This window comes from Petromyzon marinus, chromosome 4 (genome assembly GCF_048934315.1).
Source record: "Petromyzon marinus isolate PM22_M1 ecotype Great Lakes invasive population chromosome 4, UKy_Petmar_22M1.pri1.0, whole genome shotgun sequence".
Lineage (NCBI taxonomy): Eukaryota > Metazoa > Chordata > Hyperoartia > Petromyzontiformes > Petromyzontidae > Petromyzon > Petromyzon marinus.
Genome location: NC_133670.1, coordinates 2,566,054 through 2,583,032, shown reverse-complemented (window position 1 = coordinate 2,583,032; position 16,979 = coordinate 2,566,054). Strand labels below are relative to the sequence as shown.

At 45.2% G+C, this 16,979-nt stretch overlaps 1 protein-coding gene across 3 annotated transcripts in view; it reads left to right on the top strand.

Moving 5' to 3' along the window:
- Window positions 1-3,717: 3,717 nt before the first annotated feature.
- The window catches only part of LOC116938831 (E3 ubiquitin-protein ligase HECW2-like), a 209,041-nt gene continuing 195,779 nt past the window's right edge, over window positions 3,718-16,979 (top strand). For all 3 annotated transcript variants that reach the window (XM_032946526.2, XM_032946531.2, XM_032946529.2), the window contains exon 1: window positions 3,718-4,054. In XM_032946526.2, coding sequence (XP_032802417.2) covers window positions 4,025-4,054 — 30 coding nt within the window. In that variant the 5' untranslated portion in view covers window positions 3,718-4,024. The remainder of the gene's footprint in view (window positions 4,055-16,979) is intronic.

Here is a 16,979-nt window from a genome sequence, read left to right as displayed (position 1 = left end):
CTGAGTATGAAGGAGAGAGCTGTGTATGAAGGAGGGAGCTGTGTATGAAGGAGGGAGCTGTGTATGAAGGAGGGAGCTGTGCATGAAGGAGAGAGCTGTGTATGAAGGAGGGAGCTGTGTATGAAGGAGGGAGCTGTGTATGAAGGAGAGAGCTGTGTATGAAGGAGAGAGCTGTGTATGAAGGAGGGAGCTGTGTATGAAGGAGAGAGCTGTGTATGAAGGAGGGAGCTGTGTATGAAGGAGGGAGCTGTGTATGAAGGAGGGAGCTGTGTATGAAGGAGAGAGCTGTGTATGCGTGATGGAGATGGAATCAACGGACTGGAACCCTGACCTGTCCCGGCGTGCTGGTGAGAAGAGTGTCCGCTGCAGGAGGAAACCCATGCAGACCAGGGGGAGAACGTAGACGACTCAGAAAGGCGCCCGAGTGTGTGGAAACATACCCAGGCACTTCTTCCTACGAGGCACGACTGTTTCCACTATGCCGCCCTGCCGTAGAGCAGCCCATTTTCAGTCATGATACTCGTAAGGATTGCTCTGTGTAGTTCGCTTAAAGCTCCCATTACCATATAGTCCAGTTGAGGTATTACCCAGATCTTAGATCCATTTATCAATGAATGATAAACACTCTTCTGGTAATTTTACATTGCAAATATGTAATGCTAGGTTATACATTTAAATCGGCTTATTATAAATCCCTTTTTTTGGAAGAACACAGCGTGTATGCACGCATACTTCGCATACTTAGTATTATATGCACACATACGTGTAAAAAGCACCACAACTATATTTGAAATACAAAAAAAATTTCTGCATAGCATCACTGCATTTATAAAACGAAAAATCACCAAAGCTGCCGTGCATTAGTCTATTATTCTCGCAATATTACCACTTGTAAATATTGCATCGGCAACTTCAAGCACTGTGTGATATTTTTTTCAATAGTCGTTGCTTGTATATAATTAATATTATTATCATTCTGACTACGCTTGTTTAGCCAGGAAAGGCTTTTTTTGCAGCAGCAGCAGCAGCAGGGCGTGATGTTGCCACGTGTGATCCCAATCGATTTCATTTGTGGGTACTTGTACAAATGTGGACCATGACGCCGGCACACAATGACCAACTCGTTTCTAATCACGTGACGGGGGATCCGTAACGTCCGCTGTGAAGTAGACAGCGTTTACTTTTTTTGTCACGGCTAAAAACATTCACAGCGCTGACCAGGGTGGCCCTGCCGGATCCAAACCACGAAGCTCTGCAACAAGCAGAGAATGCTGGGCCAGGGCCACATCCCCAAATGCACCAAGTACGTATCTCAAATATAAATAATGTTAATAATAAACCCCGTTTTGTAAAGCGCCTTTCAAATTAGTAATCTCCATGGGCCTCTTGAAATCCCCGGGGAGGTGAGTAAGACTGCCTCTCGCCTAAGTGGCTTGTAGTCAGAATGCTGCGAGTTCAAATCCTGGTTGGGGGTTGACTCAGCCCATCATCCCGTTGACACTAATAAAACAAATACCACTTTGTTGGGAGGTCAACAGTAGTTGTCCTATGGGTAGACTCACCCCCCCCCTCCCGCACCCGCCATAGGAATGTGGAATGTCCACCACTGGCTCAGGGCTGTAAATGGGAGATGGCCACCAGTTCGTTACTCACGAAATGCAGGACTTTGGCCTTTTATAGTTAAAGAGAGGAAATTGATGACAAAAAAATGCCCACATCTCGTAAAAGTGAGAGCCTGTGTGAAACGAGTGGCTTGTTTTGTTGCCATGCCCTCTGCTGTCGCTGTGGTTTAGTTTTACTGAATGGCAGGAGCCGCGTCTCACCGTTTGTGATGCAACTCGGTCGGCTCGTAGGCTTCGACCGTTGATCCTCATCCCCGTCACGTGGTCTGTCCACCCACCTTCACGTGACAAAACTGCACTTTACATCTTTAAGCTCTCGGCTTCAAGCCCCGCGCAGATTTAACGTCAGCAGTCTCACGGAAGTTGCTCCAAAAAAATGTTATCGCAAAGTTTCAGCGTAAAGTGGTGTGATTTTATACTTTGCTGTGATTGATTGCGTTGAATAGCACAATTGCTTATTAATATCCGGCACTGAGCACGCTCTTGTGTGGTTAGAACGAGCAATTTCCAAAAGCGTAAGGGGCTAAACAGACATTTAAAATTACATTATAGAGCACCTAAAAAATATTGGCAGAGTGTAATTTGTCTTAATTAGTTGCCCGTTTTCAGAAGGGCTACGTTAAGCATACTTTCAAGATGAAAGCGTCGGTTTTGCATTGGGCTTCATTACTGCCGTTTTGTGTTTTTTAAAATATAGTTTTTGCCCTCCTTCACCAGCTCCATGCTGCCAGATTGGGAGAGGAAATCCCAGGGGGCTTGGGGCCATCACGGGGCAGGCCACCCAAATTACCAGGGGGCATTTCACTGATGGGAAGAGTTTGCAATAGGCAGTGACAGCTGGTGTTTTGTATTACACGTTAACGTTAATTAATACCCACTGTTGTATATCAGCTGCTCGGGTGTCATGATATGGGTTTCTTGTTGGTATACAATTCCTTTCTTTGCACGAGCTTAGCAAATAACACGATGTGCCAAAATGTACCGAATGGGCTTTGCAATTGAAATCAACATCACCGCTTGCTTGGCACTTTGTATTAATTGATGTTTATGCTGTGGGTAAAACAAAATATGCATTTAACTGGTATTTTTTTTTTACAAATAATTTCAATCCAGCATTCCTTGTGTTGCCAGGTTATTGCAAAGTGAGGTTCAACACAACATATTATGTCAAAGGAAACCTGGAAATTGTAATTCATGAGGGGGGCAGTCCTTGCCTTTTTGCTGTGGGTAGTTTTAAAAATGTGAGATTGGGTAACGACACCATAGGGCAGCTGTCCGTTGCGGGCATTGAACCCTCGATGCGGCATAACCAGTGCTGCCGTGTGACGCGGCCGTGAATGGAGGCGATTAATATTCACCCGACCTTCTGCTGACGATACATCTTGAAAAGCACCGTCCCCTCAACCCAACCACCCAACGCTTGTGTGCCATCACCGTGGATGATAGCACCTGCCTTCCCCAGTCGGCCCAGATGGTCCTGTAACCCACCACTCAAGCGCGAGACGGGTGTGCTATTCTAGCCAGAAGGCAGGATTGAATCGCCTCTTCAATTAACGTGCTACGAGGGGAAAAAAAACCCTGTGCCTCCACAAGCGAGTAAATGGAAGCTTTGATTTTATTTTATTGTACCGACAATTTTAATATCATTCGGGGTGTCAATAAAATGTCACTCTCTTTGACAATATAAATTCAATAAAAGGTATTTTTGAAAAATATATATATTTATTTTTGGGTTTCCACATTCGCCTCGGATGAAATGAAAAGGTTGTAATATTATTATACACACACCATGCCTCACATGCTATTGGATTACATGAGTGGTCAGTGCGTGTATCACGTATGTCGAATGCATGTTACTGACTTTACAAAATGGTAACTAGAATTTCCGGGAATTAATCCCCGAGTGTATTTCTGTCGGATGGGTATGGAGATGGGTGTAATTTGTGGAATCGAGGATGGATAGAGACACACTCTCCGTTCATTTGCTGCACCATCCTTTGTGCTGATGTCTCTGGAGAGAGGCCCCGAGCAAACAGCAGTGGCAAGGAGGTGGGAGCCGCCGGGGAAGACGGGAGGGGTGGGATTGCAGCCAGACAAGGGAGGGTGTGTCGGCTGTGAGACATGAGAGCGAGCTGCAAGAGAATTGCAACAAAAAAATAAAATAAAAATCCTTCCAATCGCATTTTTGGGTTTCGTTGCGAGCGGGCGTGTCTCGTCCAGCGAAGAAGGAGCATAAACAGATCGAGGCAGCGCGCAGTGCCAAAGCCTTCGCACACACTCGGAGGACCCTCTGTGGACACCACCACACCCGCTCGGCAGGGAGCTGCTTGCGTAAAGGTGACCACGGCGAGTGGCACCGGTGCCGTGCCACATCGACGAGAGGACGGGGATCTCTCTCCACGATGAACTCCGTCCAGACCATCCTCATTCAGGTACAGCAGATGGCTGCTATGTTCTATGCTATCCGTTGCTTTTGGTGTGTAATAGGCACAGCATTTTCAGTTTTTTTTCCGGGGAAAATTTGAATTAATTTCGTTTTAATGTTCAATTGTTGGTTTCGGACACTGCTGTGTGTGTGCACGTGTGCCCGTGTGCATGCGAGCCTTTGTGTGTGAGAGGGTCGTTTGCTGTCCTTCCCCCGTACCTCCGATTAGCACGGGTGGCTACGTACAGTACGAAAACAACAACAAAAGTTCAAACATGCATACGTAGCAGTGGCAGCATGGTTGTTAGAGTTTGCTGCAACATTGTCCTGGGTTTGGCCACTTAATTCCTGCTCGTGCTCCAGCGGGATTTGGCATCTAAATCTGCCGAGGCTTCTCCCAGGCGGTGAGCACACAGCCAATGGAGGGGCTCATGAAGTGAGCGTCAATAGTGGCAGCATGGGGAAGACAAAGGAGGTTGGGCATACGGTGCTGACCCCTCTTAATTTTCTGTGCCACCTTATTTATTTCATTAGGTATTGCCAACATCATTGGCCACAGAAGCCCCCGTCTGGGGTTTTTTTAATAGGGGAAATATAACTCTATGTGTTTCGGATTGTGTGTGTGTGTGTAAGTTCCCATTTAATTCATGAACGAACGCTCTATAATCCCATTGGCTCCGGGCAGCCAAAGGTAGAAATACAAAAATATATCACCTGAGTTTTTAATTTTTAACGTGTGCTTGGATGGCTTCTATTTTGTCAACAATATTAAATATTTGTCAACAGCCGTATAGGTTGATCAAATCAGTATGCCATTGTGGGAGGTCAACGATGGTTGAACTATGGACAGACTGACCCCTGTCACAGTAGTGTGGAATTTCCACCAATTAGGGCCACAGATGAAGGTGATCGCTTTTTGATACTTGGGTCACTAACTTCCGTGTGGCTGTGGGCAGCCTTGTGGACAAACGTGGGCATGTGATGGCAGCACTATCACAATCATTGCTCGCATTGAGCGACAATCAACGAGAAGACCTTATTGCGGCTACTCTGCTGTAATTAAATGAAGGGGTCATATATGCGTACGTAAAATGCTCACTCTGACGGGTTGTAAAAAATACCCTCTTGGGCTTCGCTGATTTATATATACAGTGAGGGAAAAAAAGTATTTGATCCCCCGCTGATTTTGTACGTTTGCCCACTGACAAAGAAATGATATCAGTATATAATTTTAATGGTAGGTTTATTTGAAAAGTGAGAGACAGAATAACAACAACAAAATCCAGAAAAACTCATATCAAAAATGTTATAAATTGATTTGCATTTTAATGAGGGAAATAAGTATTTGACCCCTCTGCAAAGCATGACTTAGTACTTGGTGGCAAAACCCTTGTTAGCAATCACAGAGGTCAGACGTTTCTTGTAGTTGGCCACCAGGTTTGCACACATCTCAGGAGGGATTTTGTCCCACTCCTCTTTGCAGATCTTCTCCAAGTCGTTAAGGTTTCGAGGCTGACGTTTAGCAACTCGATCCTTCAGCTCCCTCCACAGATTTTCTATGGGAGTAAGGTCTGGAGACTGGCTAGGCCACTCCAGGACCTTAATGTTCTTCTTCTTGAGCCGCTCCTTTGTTGCCTTGGCCGTATGTTTTGGGTCATTGTCATGCTGGAATACCCATCCACGACCCATTTTCAATGCCCTGGCTGAGGGAAGGAGGTTCTCACCCAAGATTTGACGGTACATGGCCCTGTCCATTGTCCCTTTGATGCGGTGAAGTTGTCCTGTCCCCTTAGCAGAAAAACACCCCCAAAGCATAATGTTTCCACCTCCATGTTTGACGGTGGGGATGGTGTTCTTGGGGTCATAGGCAGCATTCCTCCTCCTCCAAACACGGCGAGTTGAGTTGATGCCAAAGGGCTCCATTTTGGTCTCATCTGACCACAACACTTTCACCCAGTTGTCCTCTAAATCATTCAGATGTTCATTGGCAAACTTCAGACGGGCATGTATATGTGCTTTCTTGAGGAGGGGGACCTTGTGGGCGCTGCAGGATTTCAGTCCTTCACGGCGTAGTGTGTTACCAATTGTTTTCTTGGTGACTATGGTCCCAGCTGCCTTGAGATCATTGACAAGATCCTCCCGTGTAGTTCTGGGCTGATTCCTCACCGTTCTCATGACTATTGCAACTCCACGAGGTGAGATCTTGCATGGAGCCCCAGGCCGAGGGAGATTGACAGTTATTTTGTGTTTCTTCCATTTGCGAATAATCGCACCAACTCTTGTCACCTTCTCACCAAGCTGCTTGGCAATGGTCTTGTAGCCCATTCCAGCCTTGTGTAGGTCTACAATCTTGTCCCTGACATCCTTGGAGAGCTCTTTGGTCTTGGCGATGGTGGAGAGTTTGGAATCTGATTGATTGATTGCTTCTGTGGACAGGTGTCTTAAAAGGAGTGTTCCTAATCTCAGCTTGTTATCTGTATGAAAGACACCCGGGAGCCAGAAATCTTCCTGATTGAGAGGGGGTCAAATACTTATTTCCCTCATTAAAATGCAAATCAATTTATAACATTTTTGACATGCGTTTTTCTGGATTTTGTTGTTGTTATTCTCTCTCACTGTTCAAATAAACCTACCATTAAAATTATAGACTGATCATTTCTTTGTCAGTGGGCAAACGTACAAAATCAGCAGGGGATCAAATACTTTTTTCCCTCACTGTATGCATAGTGCATGAAAGCATTGTAAACAATAATTTTCTTCAGACGATTCGGTAACAGCAGCGTTTTCTAAACATCAGTTGCTGCTGGGCAGGTGCCATGAATTACATCGTAATGGAAACTTCCACCTTCTTCTGCACGGCATCCGTGCTAATTGTGTAAGCAATAGAGGAGCCTGACATTCCTGTGGGAATCCATAGGGCCCCCATTACTTGAGGTTGCTGCAATTGATAGGCTGCGGATTGCATGCAACGTTTTCTCTCAAACAAATTGGGCTGATGTGTGCCACTGCCTTCGTGCAGAGATTTTAACTTCTCCAGCAAGAGCACGGACTGTTACGGAGGTGGCTGTGTGGCTTGTTGGGTTACTAATCCTTGGATCGCAGTGAAGATACACACTCGTTCTCATTATTGAGTGAGTTTGGTCATCTTAACCTGGTCACCATAGACCGCACAGAAAGAAGAGTTTGGTCAAGCCAAACTATGACAGCATATCCATAGCTCAACATCTCAACTTGGGACGACCCAATTAATTGGATGACTAAACATTTAATCAGTCGTGGTTGTGCAAAAATGGGTTCTGTGAAGGATGACAGGTGAAGGCAGGCCTGTGATGCCTCTCCCAGTGGGTCGTCCCCCAAACACACTCCGGGCTCTATTTCCCATGGGATTCTGGGATGGAAAACGTCTGGGCGTACGATTGCACAAATGAAACATTTGTTGTACATGGACAAGTGTTGTTTCAAAACAAGCATCGCCAATTGTAGGTTAAGAAGAGATAAACTAAATAATTGGGATCCTGATTCCGGCAAAACAATGGCCTCCCCTTGTGGAATGACATCAGGGGATCTTTAACATCCACTGTGAAGCGGACGGCGCCCAATTAGTTTAACTGTGTAGTCTTCACATGTGGATGTACAGTTCAGTAAACGTACATTTATGGTCACATTTTAGTCAGCACAAGTGATTGTGAGTTGTATTATATTTTAACTCCGCATCATTATTCTCGTTCCAGCCATAATCTTGCACTTTGTCAGTACACTGACCAGATTCCCTGTTGTCTTTTGACATACATGTGAAGCCTTTTTAATTTAAACTTACAAATGTGACATTGTTTCCTTTATGGAGCGAGTGGCTTTGCTTCAAGTCACATCTCTTTCATGTCTCCCTGTTCAAGGCACATTTGACATAAGCTCAAAAATAATAAGCCTGCCCCGAAAGTGAAAACTGGAATCTGTACTTTAAATAACGTTGGGAAAGAATGCAGCCGGGTCGTGGAGCCATTGGATACATCGACAATAAATGAGCATCACTTATCAGTGAAAACCATGTAACATTTTCACAGATACCGGACATCTGTAGGAAAGAGCTTCATAGCTCATCGGATTCCTCCAGTACAAATACATATTCTGATTCTGATAAGCAATGTCTCCTTCACTCCTTCACATATCAGCCTCCACTTAAAAACATAAATAAAATGATTTATTACACAACCAGGCAGCAGCCGCACAGCCTTCTGGGAATACATAAATTCAGCAGCATTGCTTCGAGACAAGCAAACTGTGAACCGGTTTCGACATACAGTCTCTTATGAACAAAGCCAGTTTGCTTTGTGGTGCAGTTATAGTCAACAGAATTAAACAAATATATTCAGCGGCATTTTGTCTCTATTTCCTTCTCTAATTATGTATTTTCTATCTTAAAGCCCCTGTGCACGTACTCTGCTAGGATTCTAGAGCTCTGCAAGGCTACACTGCGAGTCGTTTATTACAGACTCCGTTTGTCCGGGGTAAACAGGGGGACGGGTCCCCCCCGGTTCCAAATATCCAGAGTCCCAACCGTGCATTCACTCGTTTATCCGGTGGGAGGTGGGGGGGGGCACGACCACGGATAACCCCCTGGGCAAATGAAATAATTTGCCCCAATAACCCCGCTTATCCATCGTTCCGACTCCGGATTTTGGGAAGATCCAACAACGTCATATGTGATTGGCCGAATAGGGTCCCTCCGCCCCCCCCCACCCCCCCCTGGACCCGAGCAGTGCCGGATTAAGGTAGTGCGGGGCCTATAGCATATGTTATAAAGGGGCCCTAGATAAAAATAAATATTAAAACACAAATTTTTCGCTTGCATAGTAAAATAATTGTATTTTTAATTTGCTATACAGCCAGGTAATACGACAAATCGCTAACCTTAAACACCCAGTCGTTCATAAAAGTCGAAGGCAGTATAGTACTATAGTAATAGAGCAAGCGCAGAATCACTGAACTGGAATTGATAGCTTGAAAGCATTTAGCGCAGGGTTCCTTGAAAGTGCGGGGCCCGTAGCTACTACTACATATGTAGCTACTACTACATATGTAGCTACTACTACATATGTAGCTACTACTACATATGTAGCTACTACTACATATGTAGCTACTACTACTTCATATGTAGCTACTACTACTTCATATGTAGCTACTACTACTTCATATGTAGCTACTACTACTTCATATGTAGCTACTACTACTTCATATGTAGCTACTACTACATATGTAGCTACTACTACTACATATGTAGCTACTACTACATATGTAGCTACTACTACTACATATGTAGCTACTACTACTACATATGTAGCTACTACTACTACATATGTAGCTACTACTACTACTACTACATATGTAGCTACTACTACATATATAGCTACTACTACTACATATGTAGTAGCTACTTGTGCTACGAGGATAATCCGGCACTGAACCCGAGCTCTTCACGCTTTGGCGTTTTTTTCCCTTGGCGTTACCTCTTGTTGTTGTTGTTGTCTATCGCACCGGTGAGACAGAACCATAGGGGAGGTTTGTCTCTGGTGGAGACCAATCAGTTTCAAGGACAATGCGTACAACTATCAAAGCGTCCTTGTTTGCATGTTTTGCCACAAACTTGTGGGGTTAATGCAGACTTGGTGGCTTGTAACACGCGTGTCTTAATAATAGGGGGTTTTCCCCTTTTTTCTGGCAACAAAACTGAAACCTTTTTACAAGGATTCATGTTACTGCATTAACCACAATATCTGCAGTCAAAATGCAAACAAAAAACATACGATAACATATGCATTGTCCTTGATACTGATTGGTCCACACCAAGGGACGGCTTTCTTTTGAGCCTCGACCCAATTGGTGCTTGACCAGATGACGCCAAAAGGCACGTGTGTCTGTTTGGTGTTTTAACATCTTAACACCTATATTCATATTCTTAGTTTTTTCGGTAAAGTCACGTTGAGGAGAAACAACAAAATAACAAAATATATATAAAACAATAAAAAATTCTCACGACGTTTCGACCATAACTCAAACGGTCATCATCAAAATTTAAATCTTAACACCTGTTGTATTATTGCCACAAAGAGTAAAAGCCTTTTATTATTTTTTTCATCACTGTCCAAGTATATGATTTATAGAAATCCAACCACATTTGTAATGGGAGATCAGGGATGACTTTTGGTTGGGATGGTGACGTAGCAGAAAGTTTCGGTGGTGTAAACTTTCCATTAAACACATTCCACACACTCTGTGATCAGATTCACGCGCGATTACACCGGGCAGAGCCTCCAGTTCACTCGACAGAACGCTGTCAAGTTAGGCACGAAATCACCCACGAACCTGTGTGTGTGTATGTACCAAAGAGTGCAGCTGCCACTCATTCACACACACAAACTAGAACCTGTCAATGTATTCTAGCATTTCGTGAACCTGTCTGCAACTTGTGAATGGGGTCAAATTTAAAGGGTAAAAGACAGGCAGAGGGCTCTTGCAGGATCTGTGCGTGCTGTGCGGCACGACGCCACTTCCACCGTTTGATGTCCGCTCTGCCGACGTTGCCCGACGAATCTTTCCCCACCTGCAAAATCCCGGAGACGGAATTGTGAGGAGATTCTGCCTCTCTCTGACTCTGCTCTCGATTAAACATTAGCCATAAAATATATTCCAATAAGTGGTGAAATGTACTCGGATGAATCGTGTAGAATGGTTCTGCCACTGTCTGCCAAACTGTGGCAGAATGATGGCTTCCACCACTGTAAATCTAGATAGAAAATACTTTAACTCTAGGTTGAAAACTCAGTTCTTTAGAACTGAGTTTTTGTGTTTAGTTTGTTGTCCTTCCCCTGGCACCTGCGATTAGCACGGTTGGCTACGTACAGTACGAAAACAAAAGAAGTTCAAAATGCATACGTAGCAGTGGCAGCATGGTTGTCCAAATTAAGTTCAATGTACGCACGTACGTACGAGCGTCCCCACAGACATCGGTCCAGAAGATTGTATTGTGGTGCATAATTGAGGACGACCTCTCTGAGGTCTGTGCCGTCACTTGTGATCTTTGCACGATCGGAATTTTGCCCTTGCTTTGCTTGTATAATCTGGTACACGCACTGGAATTTGCAAATTTGCAATGTATATGCAAAACTCACAGTAGGCTTATTCTGCACAGTTCTTGAGAAGAATGTTAAGAAATGTGAAATAAATGTAATTCGGAGAGTAGGAAAGTACGGTATGGCTTCAGGATGTATCTTAATTGGACCATTGTAACGGACAGGGATGGTGCCATCTGTTTGATTCGCAATATCTTCATTCATGTATTCGTGATGTCCCGAGGGAGAGGAGTGACCACCCGTGGAATGGAGAACGATACAAGCAATCGGAGAGGAGGCAGGGCCTTCTGGTGTAGCATTGGGGAGGAGGCTGTCGTGAGGTTGGAGAGATAAGTAGGAACTAGGCCACCGGAGGAACTTAAAAAACAAACCATGGTATTTTTTGTTTATGTTTCATGCACGGCCTATGAACCACTGGAGGGACACGGCGATTACAGACATGTGGTGTGCCCTCTGTTTTTGAGTTAAGTGATGCAGCGCCACAGGGCTCGCAATACCACACGCCACTTATGCCCCAGAAATGTAAATCAGGTCATGTTGGTAAAAAAGGTCATCATTGTTCAGTTAATAATACGTATTATGGATATGTTACATCGGTTGTTATTAACGATTGTCGGTTCTATCATTGTTTAGTGGTATGGATAACAGCAGTCATGCATCATATAAATTTATGGCTGCTGGACAGAGAGCAAATTATTCCTTAGTGGCCAGAGCACTAAGCTGACACCACTGAAGTCCTAGATTTGAGACCAGGCAACCTACATGCTACTACACCAGGTTCTCAAGTATCGGCAGTCGATTATCTTAGCCTTGTCATCAATTAAACATAATACGCAAGTCACCCATCTTCATATATATTGCATGAAGCAGGGCCTTTGCCAGAAATGTCACCTGTTATATATTTACTTTTAAGACAGTGCTCTTGACGAATGACGTTGCACCTCTTTATATATGTATAGATTTGTTCAGCTCTGAGAATACAAAATTTAGTTTTTATTTATAAATGTTGACGTTGGGCTACGTACATTATGTGTCCAAATCTCTTTTTGGGATCATTATGTGGGCTTTAATCAGGCAATAAATTGCGTACCGTAGAACTTGCTGTGAAATTCTACGTGTGAGGTCAGCTTCACTTCCAGGGCAGAGCGGAGGTGTGACCCAATTAAAGTTACTTCATGAGTAGTGATTTGACGGCATCTGTAGCCGTGTTATTCTCTGACACGATGGTACACTGTGAGAGGTGAGAGAGCTCTGATTGCAAATGTCTTATGACATGAGGCTCGTAGAAAAATTGAATTCAAATCGTGGGGTAGGAGAAAATAAAAAAAAGTTGATTGGCTTTTTGTCCGGCTAATCTAAGAATCGTGCATGTAAAGTGTAACTTATCTTGAAAAGCTCAATACACTTTGGTTTTGCACGGCATCAAAGCCTGAAGGTGCTTCTGGAGTTTTTAGTCATGGGAGGGTAATATCACTGGGGGAAGAGAGTACGAAGACAACCAGGGTAATAAAACATTACCCTGGTTCTGTTCAAGTTCCTCCAGAGGCTTTGTTCCTGCTTATCTCTCCAACCTCATTACAGCCTCCTCCCCAATGCTACACCAGAAGGCCCTGCCTCCTCTCCTATTGCTCGTATCGTTCTACATTCCACAGGTCACTCCTCTCCCTTGGGACATCACGAATACACGAATGAAGATATTGTGAATCAAACAGATGGCACAATCCCGCACCTCCAATTAGCTACGTATGGTGTGAAAGAAATTCAACATACATACGAAGCATACATTAGTTCATGTTCATTGCGCATATATACTGGACTGCTTTTGTGATGCCTAACAAAAGAGGCAGCATCTAAATGGGCCCTCAACTAGTTTGAAGTAAAATTTCAAGGTTATTTTGTTGACTCATTTGAAAACTGAAGAGACCAGGGTGAGTCTCATTTGCAAGAGTGACCTGCATAATAAAGGTTTGTTTTGGGTTAAATCTTGTAAATATCAAAATATATATTTTTGGGTTAGATGGCGTAAATATAAAAAATATATTTACACGATCTAACCCAAAAAAACTCTACTATGGAAGATATTGGTCACGAAAGCCTACGTGTTAAGAGTCACCTGGGTCACCAACGCGACAAAAAAACATTTTGGTGACTGCTTCTACATTATAATCATTAAGTAAGCGGTGTGAAAAGTTGTCAAAGTAAATGAATTGCACGCGAAAAGGGCAGCTCCTTGTTCCATAATCGTGAATAGAAAACCACAGACTGGAGCTGAAGGGGAACGGGAATGACCCTTTGCCTTGTGGATATTCAGAATCTTTAGACTGGCGGAATCCGATGAGCAATAAAGCTCTTTTTTTTACAGATATCCAGTAGGGGCACGGGGTCAGAAAGTTACACCAACTCTTGTTTTTGATGTGAGGCTGGAAGGAGCCTCTATGGGAGGCCGGAGTGAAGCCATGGGAAGGACATCGGTGATTATAGGTGTGCATTAAACACACATAGAGATACAGATACCGAAGCAAACATTGCACTTTTTTTTTTAAATCGAGTCTTGGCGAGTGGTGGAGCAGTGCGTAACGCATAAAGCTAAAATAAAATATGGAATCTTACGATGATTCGCATCTGGCTGTAGTGTGGAGCTCATCTCCACTGGTGGCCCTCGAGTCATCCGTGGATTTTTAATTTTTCGATTTAAAGCTTTCGTGACTGCAATGATTCATCTTCTTTGGTTCTTTCGGTAAAGTCACGTAGAATGAGAATAAAATAATAAATTGATAAAATAAAATAACACAATAATATTCTCACGACGTTTCGGCCACAACACAAGTGGCCCCCATCAGGTGAAGGGGCGAGACCGTCTGGTAGGACAGCGCTGGAGTGAAAGAGCCACGCTCAGATCACGGCCTTCAAGCCTCAAATTTCAGTGCGTGTCTGTCTGTGTGGGTGTCTGTCTGTGTCTGTGTGTGTCTGTGTGTGTGTCTGTGTGTGTGTCTGTTTGTGTGTGGAAGCGTAACGCATTGTAGTGTAGCGGTTAGCGCTACGCTGTGCTACGAACCCGGCGACCTGAGTTCGATTCCCGCTCACGGCCACCACTGGTGACGATTATTTTAACCGGTCCTGGGCCTCCCCTAGGTCGACTCAGCCTCAAACGAGTAACTGCTGTGGTGTGTGAACATCGCCACTGGGGAGACAAAGGCGGCCGGCCGTGCTGAATCCAAGACCCGGGCGAAGCCGGCTAGTACAGCTAGTAGGATATAAGGCCATTATTATTAACGAGTGTACAGACCAGAGGCATAGGTGAATTGGGCCGGACAGACATAGGACATTGGTATTACAACCCAAACTCTGTAAAAAAAAAAGTGGCACAGGGTTGTAGTTTCTGTCTTGCTTGTCTGAAATTCAGTGAGACTTGAGGTACGAGGTTTGGTGGCTGCAGACCAGGTTACACGGGAATACGTGTGAAACATTTGGGTCTGGTGATACTTCAAGCGTGTGTCTTGCGAGTTCTATTTAGCTTCCAATCGCGCGTTTTAAAAGCCTAATGAATTGCTTTCGGGGTGTGCCTAATACATGTGAGCCGAGGACAGATTATTATTGAAATGACAACATGTTCGCTGTAATAATCAACAAATGACGTCTCAAACAACGGTCAAAATATATGCCCGACCAATGCAGTTTGTATTTAATAAATGTGTTTCAACTCACAAACCTCAGCTGCAAAGCACAGACGTCGCAGCATTCCCACTGTCACAGAAGCAGGCAACGCCTTTCTCACACCGTCACTCACGGGCACCTGCATGCGTAGAGCCTTTGCATGCTGTTTCTTTGCATGCTGTTTCTTTTGCATGCCATGATGGCAGCCGTTTTAATTTGAGGCAGCGAACATCTCCATGGCGGAGGAGCCGAGCACGGCGGCTGAGCTGACTCGTGCATAATTTACACCGTTCTGTTGAATATTACATGAGGTGACATGAAGCCAGTGAGGCGGAACAGAAACCTGCATAGCTAAAGCGACATGCGGAGGGCGAGAGAGGCCCCTTCTCCTCGCTGCGTGGCCTCCATAATTAATACAGCTGCCGGCGCCGGGCGCACCGCAGCCGAACCGAACGAAGCCCCTGAAGTGGCCCACGCGGGGCCCACACGGGGCCCACGCGTGGCCCCCATGTGGCCCACAAGCGACCCGCACGAAGCCCCCACGTGGCCCACAAGCGGCCCACAAGGCAGCCCATACGAGGCCCACACGAGGCCTCCACGTGGCCCCCACGTGGCCCACAAGCGGCCCACAAAGCAGCCCATACGAGGCCCACACGAGGCCTCCACGTGGCCCCCACGTGGCCCGCAGGCGGCCCACACGTGGCCCCCACGTGGCCCACAGGCGGCCCGCACTGCTGAGCGCTGCTGCTGCCGCCGCACACCCACGTGGATGTATGAAGGTTATCTGCCATCGCCCAGATGCCCCACGTCCACTCCCGGGCCGCCCCCTTGTGCACTTGATTGTATTCCTTTGTCAACGAGGGCAGGGACATCTCTGCCGACACAGATGAGACGTAGACAGCTGGTGTACTCGTGCAGTGCATACGCCAGTCGGTATTGTGCGTACGTACGTGGACATCGCGAGATATGTAACGATTTATCGATTCACGGATCAAAATATTGTATTTTCACATTCACAGTACGCGCATCAGGTTTGCCTCGCTGCAACCGATTATTATTATTGTCTGTGGTTGACATATCTCACGTGATCCCCCATGCCACTGGAGGTGCCCTGCCTTTACCGCAAAAAATAGAAATAATTCGTGAATCATATTTCCGTGACCGGATTCGTGACAATTTACATTGCGAACGAGGAGAATCGTTAAAGGACTGCTATTAAATACTTTTACAAATGTTTTTCATTGGCTGTATAGTAAACCCGTCTCCCTTGGTCTTCAATGTGATGTTTATCAGTGGGCAAGTGCTGAAGACTTGCCATTATACTGACATTTTTGAGGGGTCGCCGGGTGGTACAGCAGTCTGCTGATGTTATACCACTCACTGAACTACCATTCCTTAGGTCCTAGGTGCAAATACTGGGCCCACACTGATGGTGAACGCAGATATCAATCAAGTTCTCGCGTGTTAAAGCACTAAGAGCAAGCTGCCTTGCTCCTGACACACCAGAGGACGTTACATAAAGTTGCATTTGAACAACTTCATTTGATTGAGCCAAGTCTTATATGGGTTTATTTACCGCATGGACCAGTCCCTTTGTTGGGTGAGCTGAAGAGAATGCAATGTAGCGGTTACATAACGTACACTCTCATATTGACAGCCGAAGGCTTGCTTTGTCACTTTCGGGTAATTTTCCAATGTAACATGTGTCGTGCTATTTTAGCAGGTGTTCTTCCGTGGCCTCCTGGCTGCCAATAGCATGACCATCGTACCGAGGTTGCGTAACGTCCTTCACGCCCGTGGCCATTCCGTGCGCGTGACCACGGCACAAATAGAGGATGCGGTGAAACTCGTCTTCGTTGCAATGAACAGGGGGAACCCATAGCAGATGGGCACAATCAGGCACAATTGGAGATATTATTCCACGGTCTGGGATAAGAATTCCTCTTCTCCACGAACACCTGTTTGTGGTATTGTGACTGATAGGAGTGTTGGCCCACCTCCTCTTATTCATGAAGAAAAAAACATAAAGAGGAGGGCTTCTTTCTTGTTAGAAATCGACACCTGCAGCCAGCTACGACACTCTGGGATAACGTGTATAGTTCTACGGAGGCATTTGTATTGCTTTGGTGGGTATTGAAAAACAATGTGAAT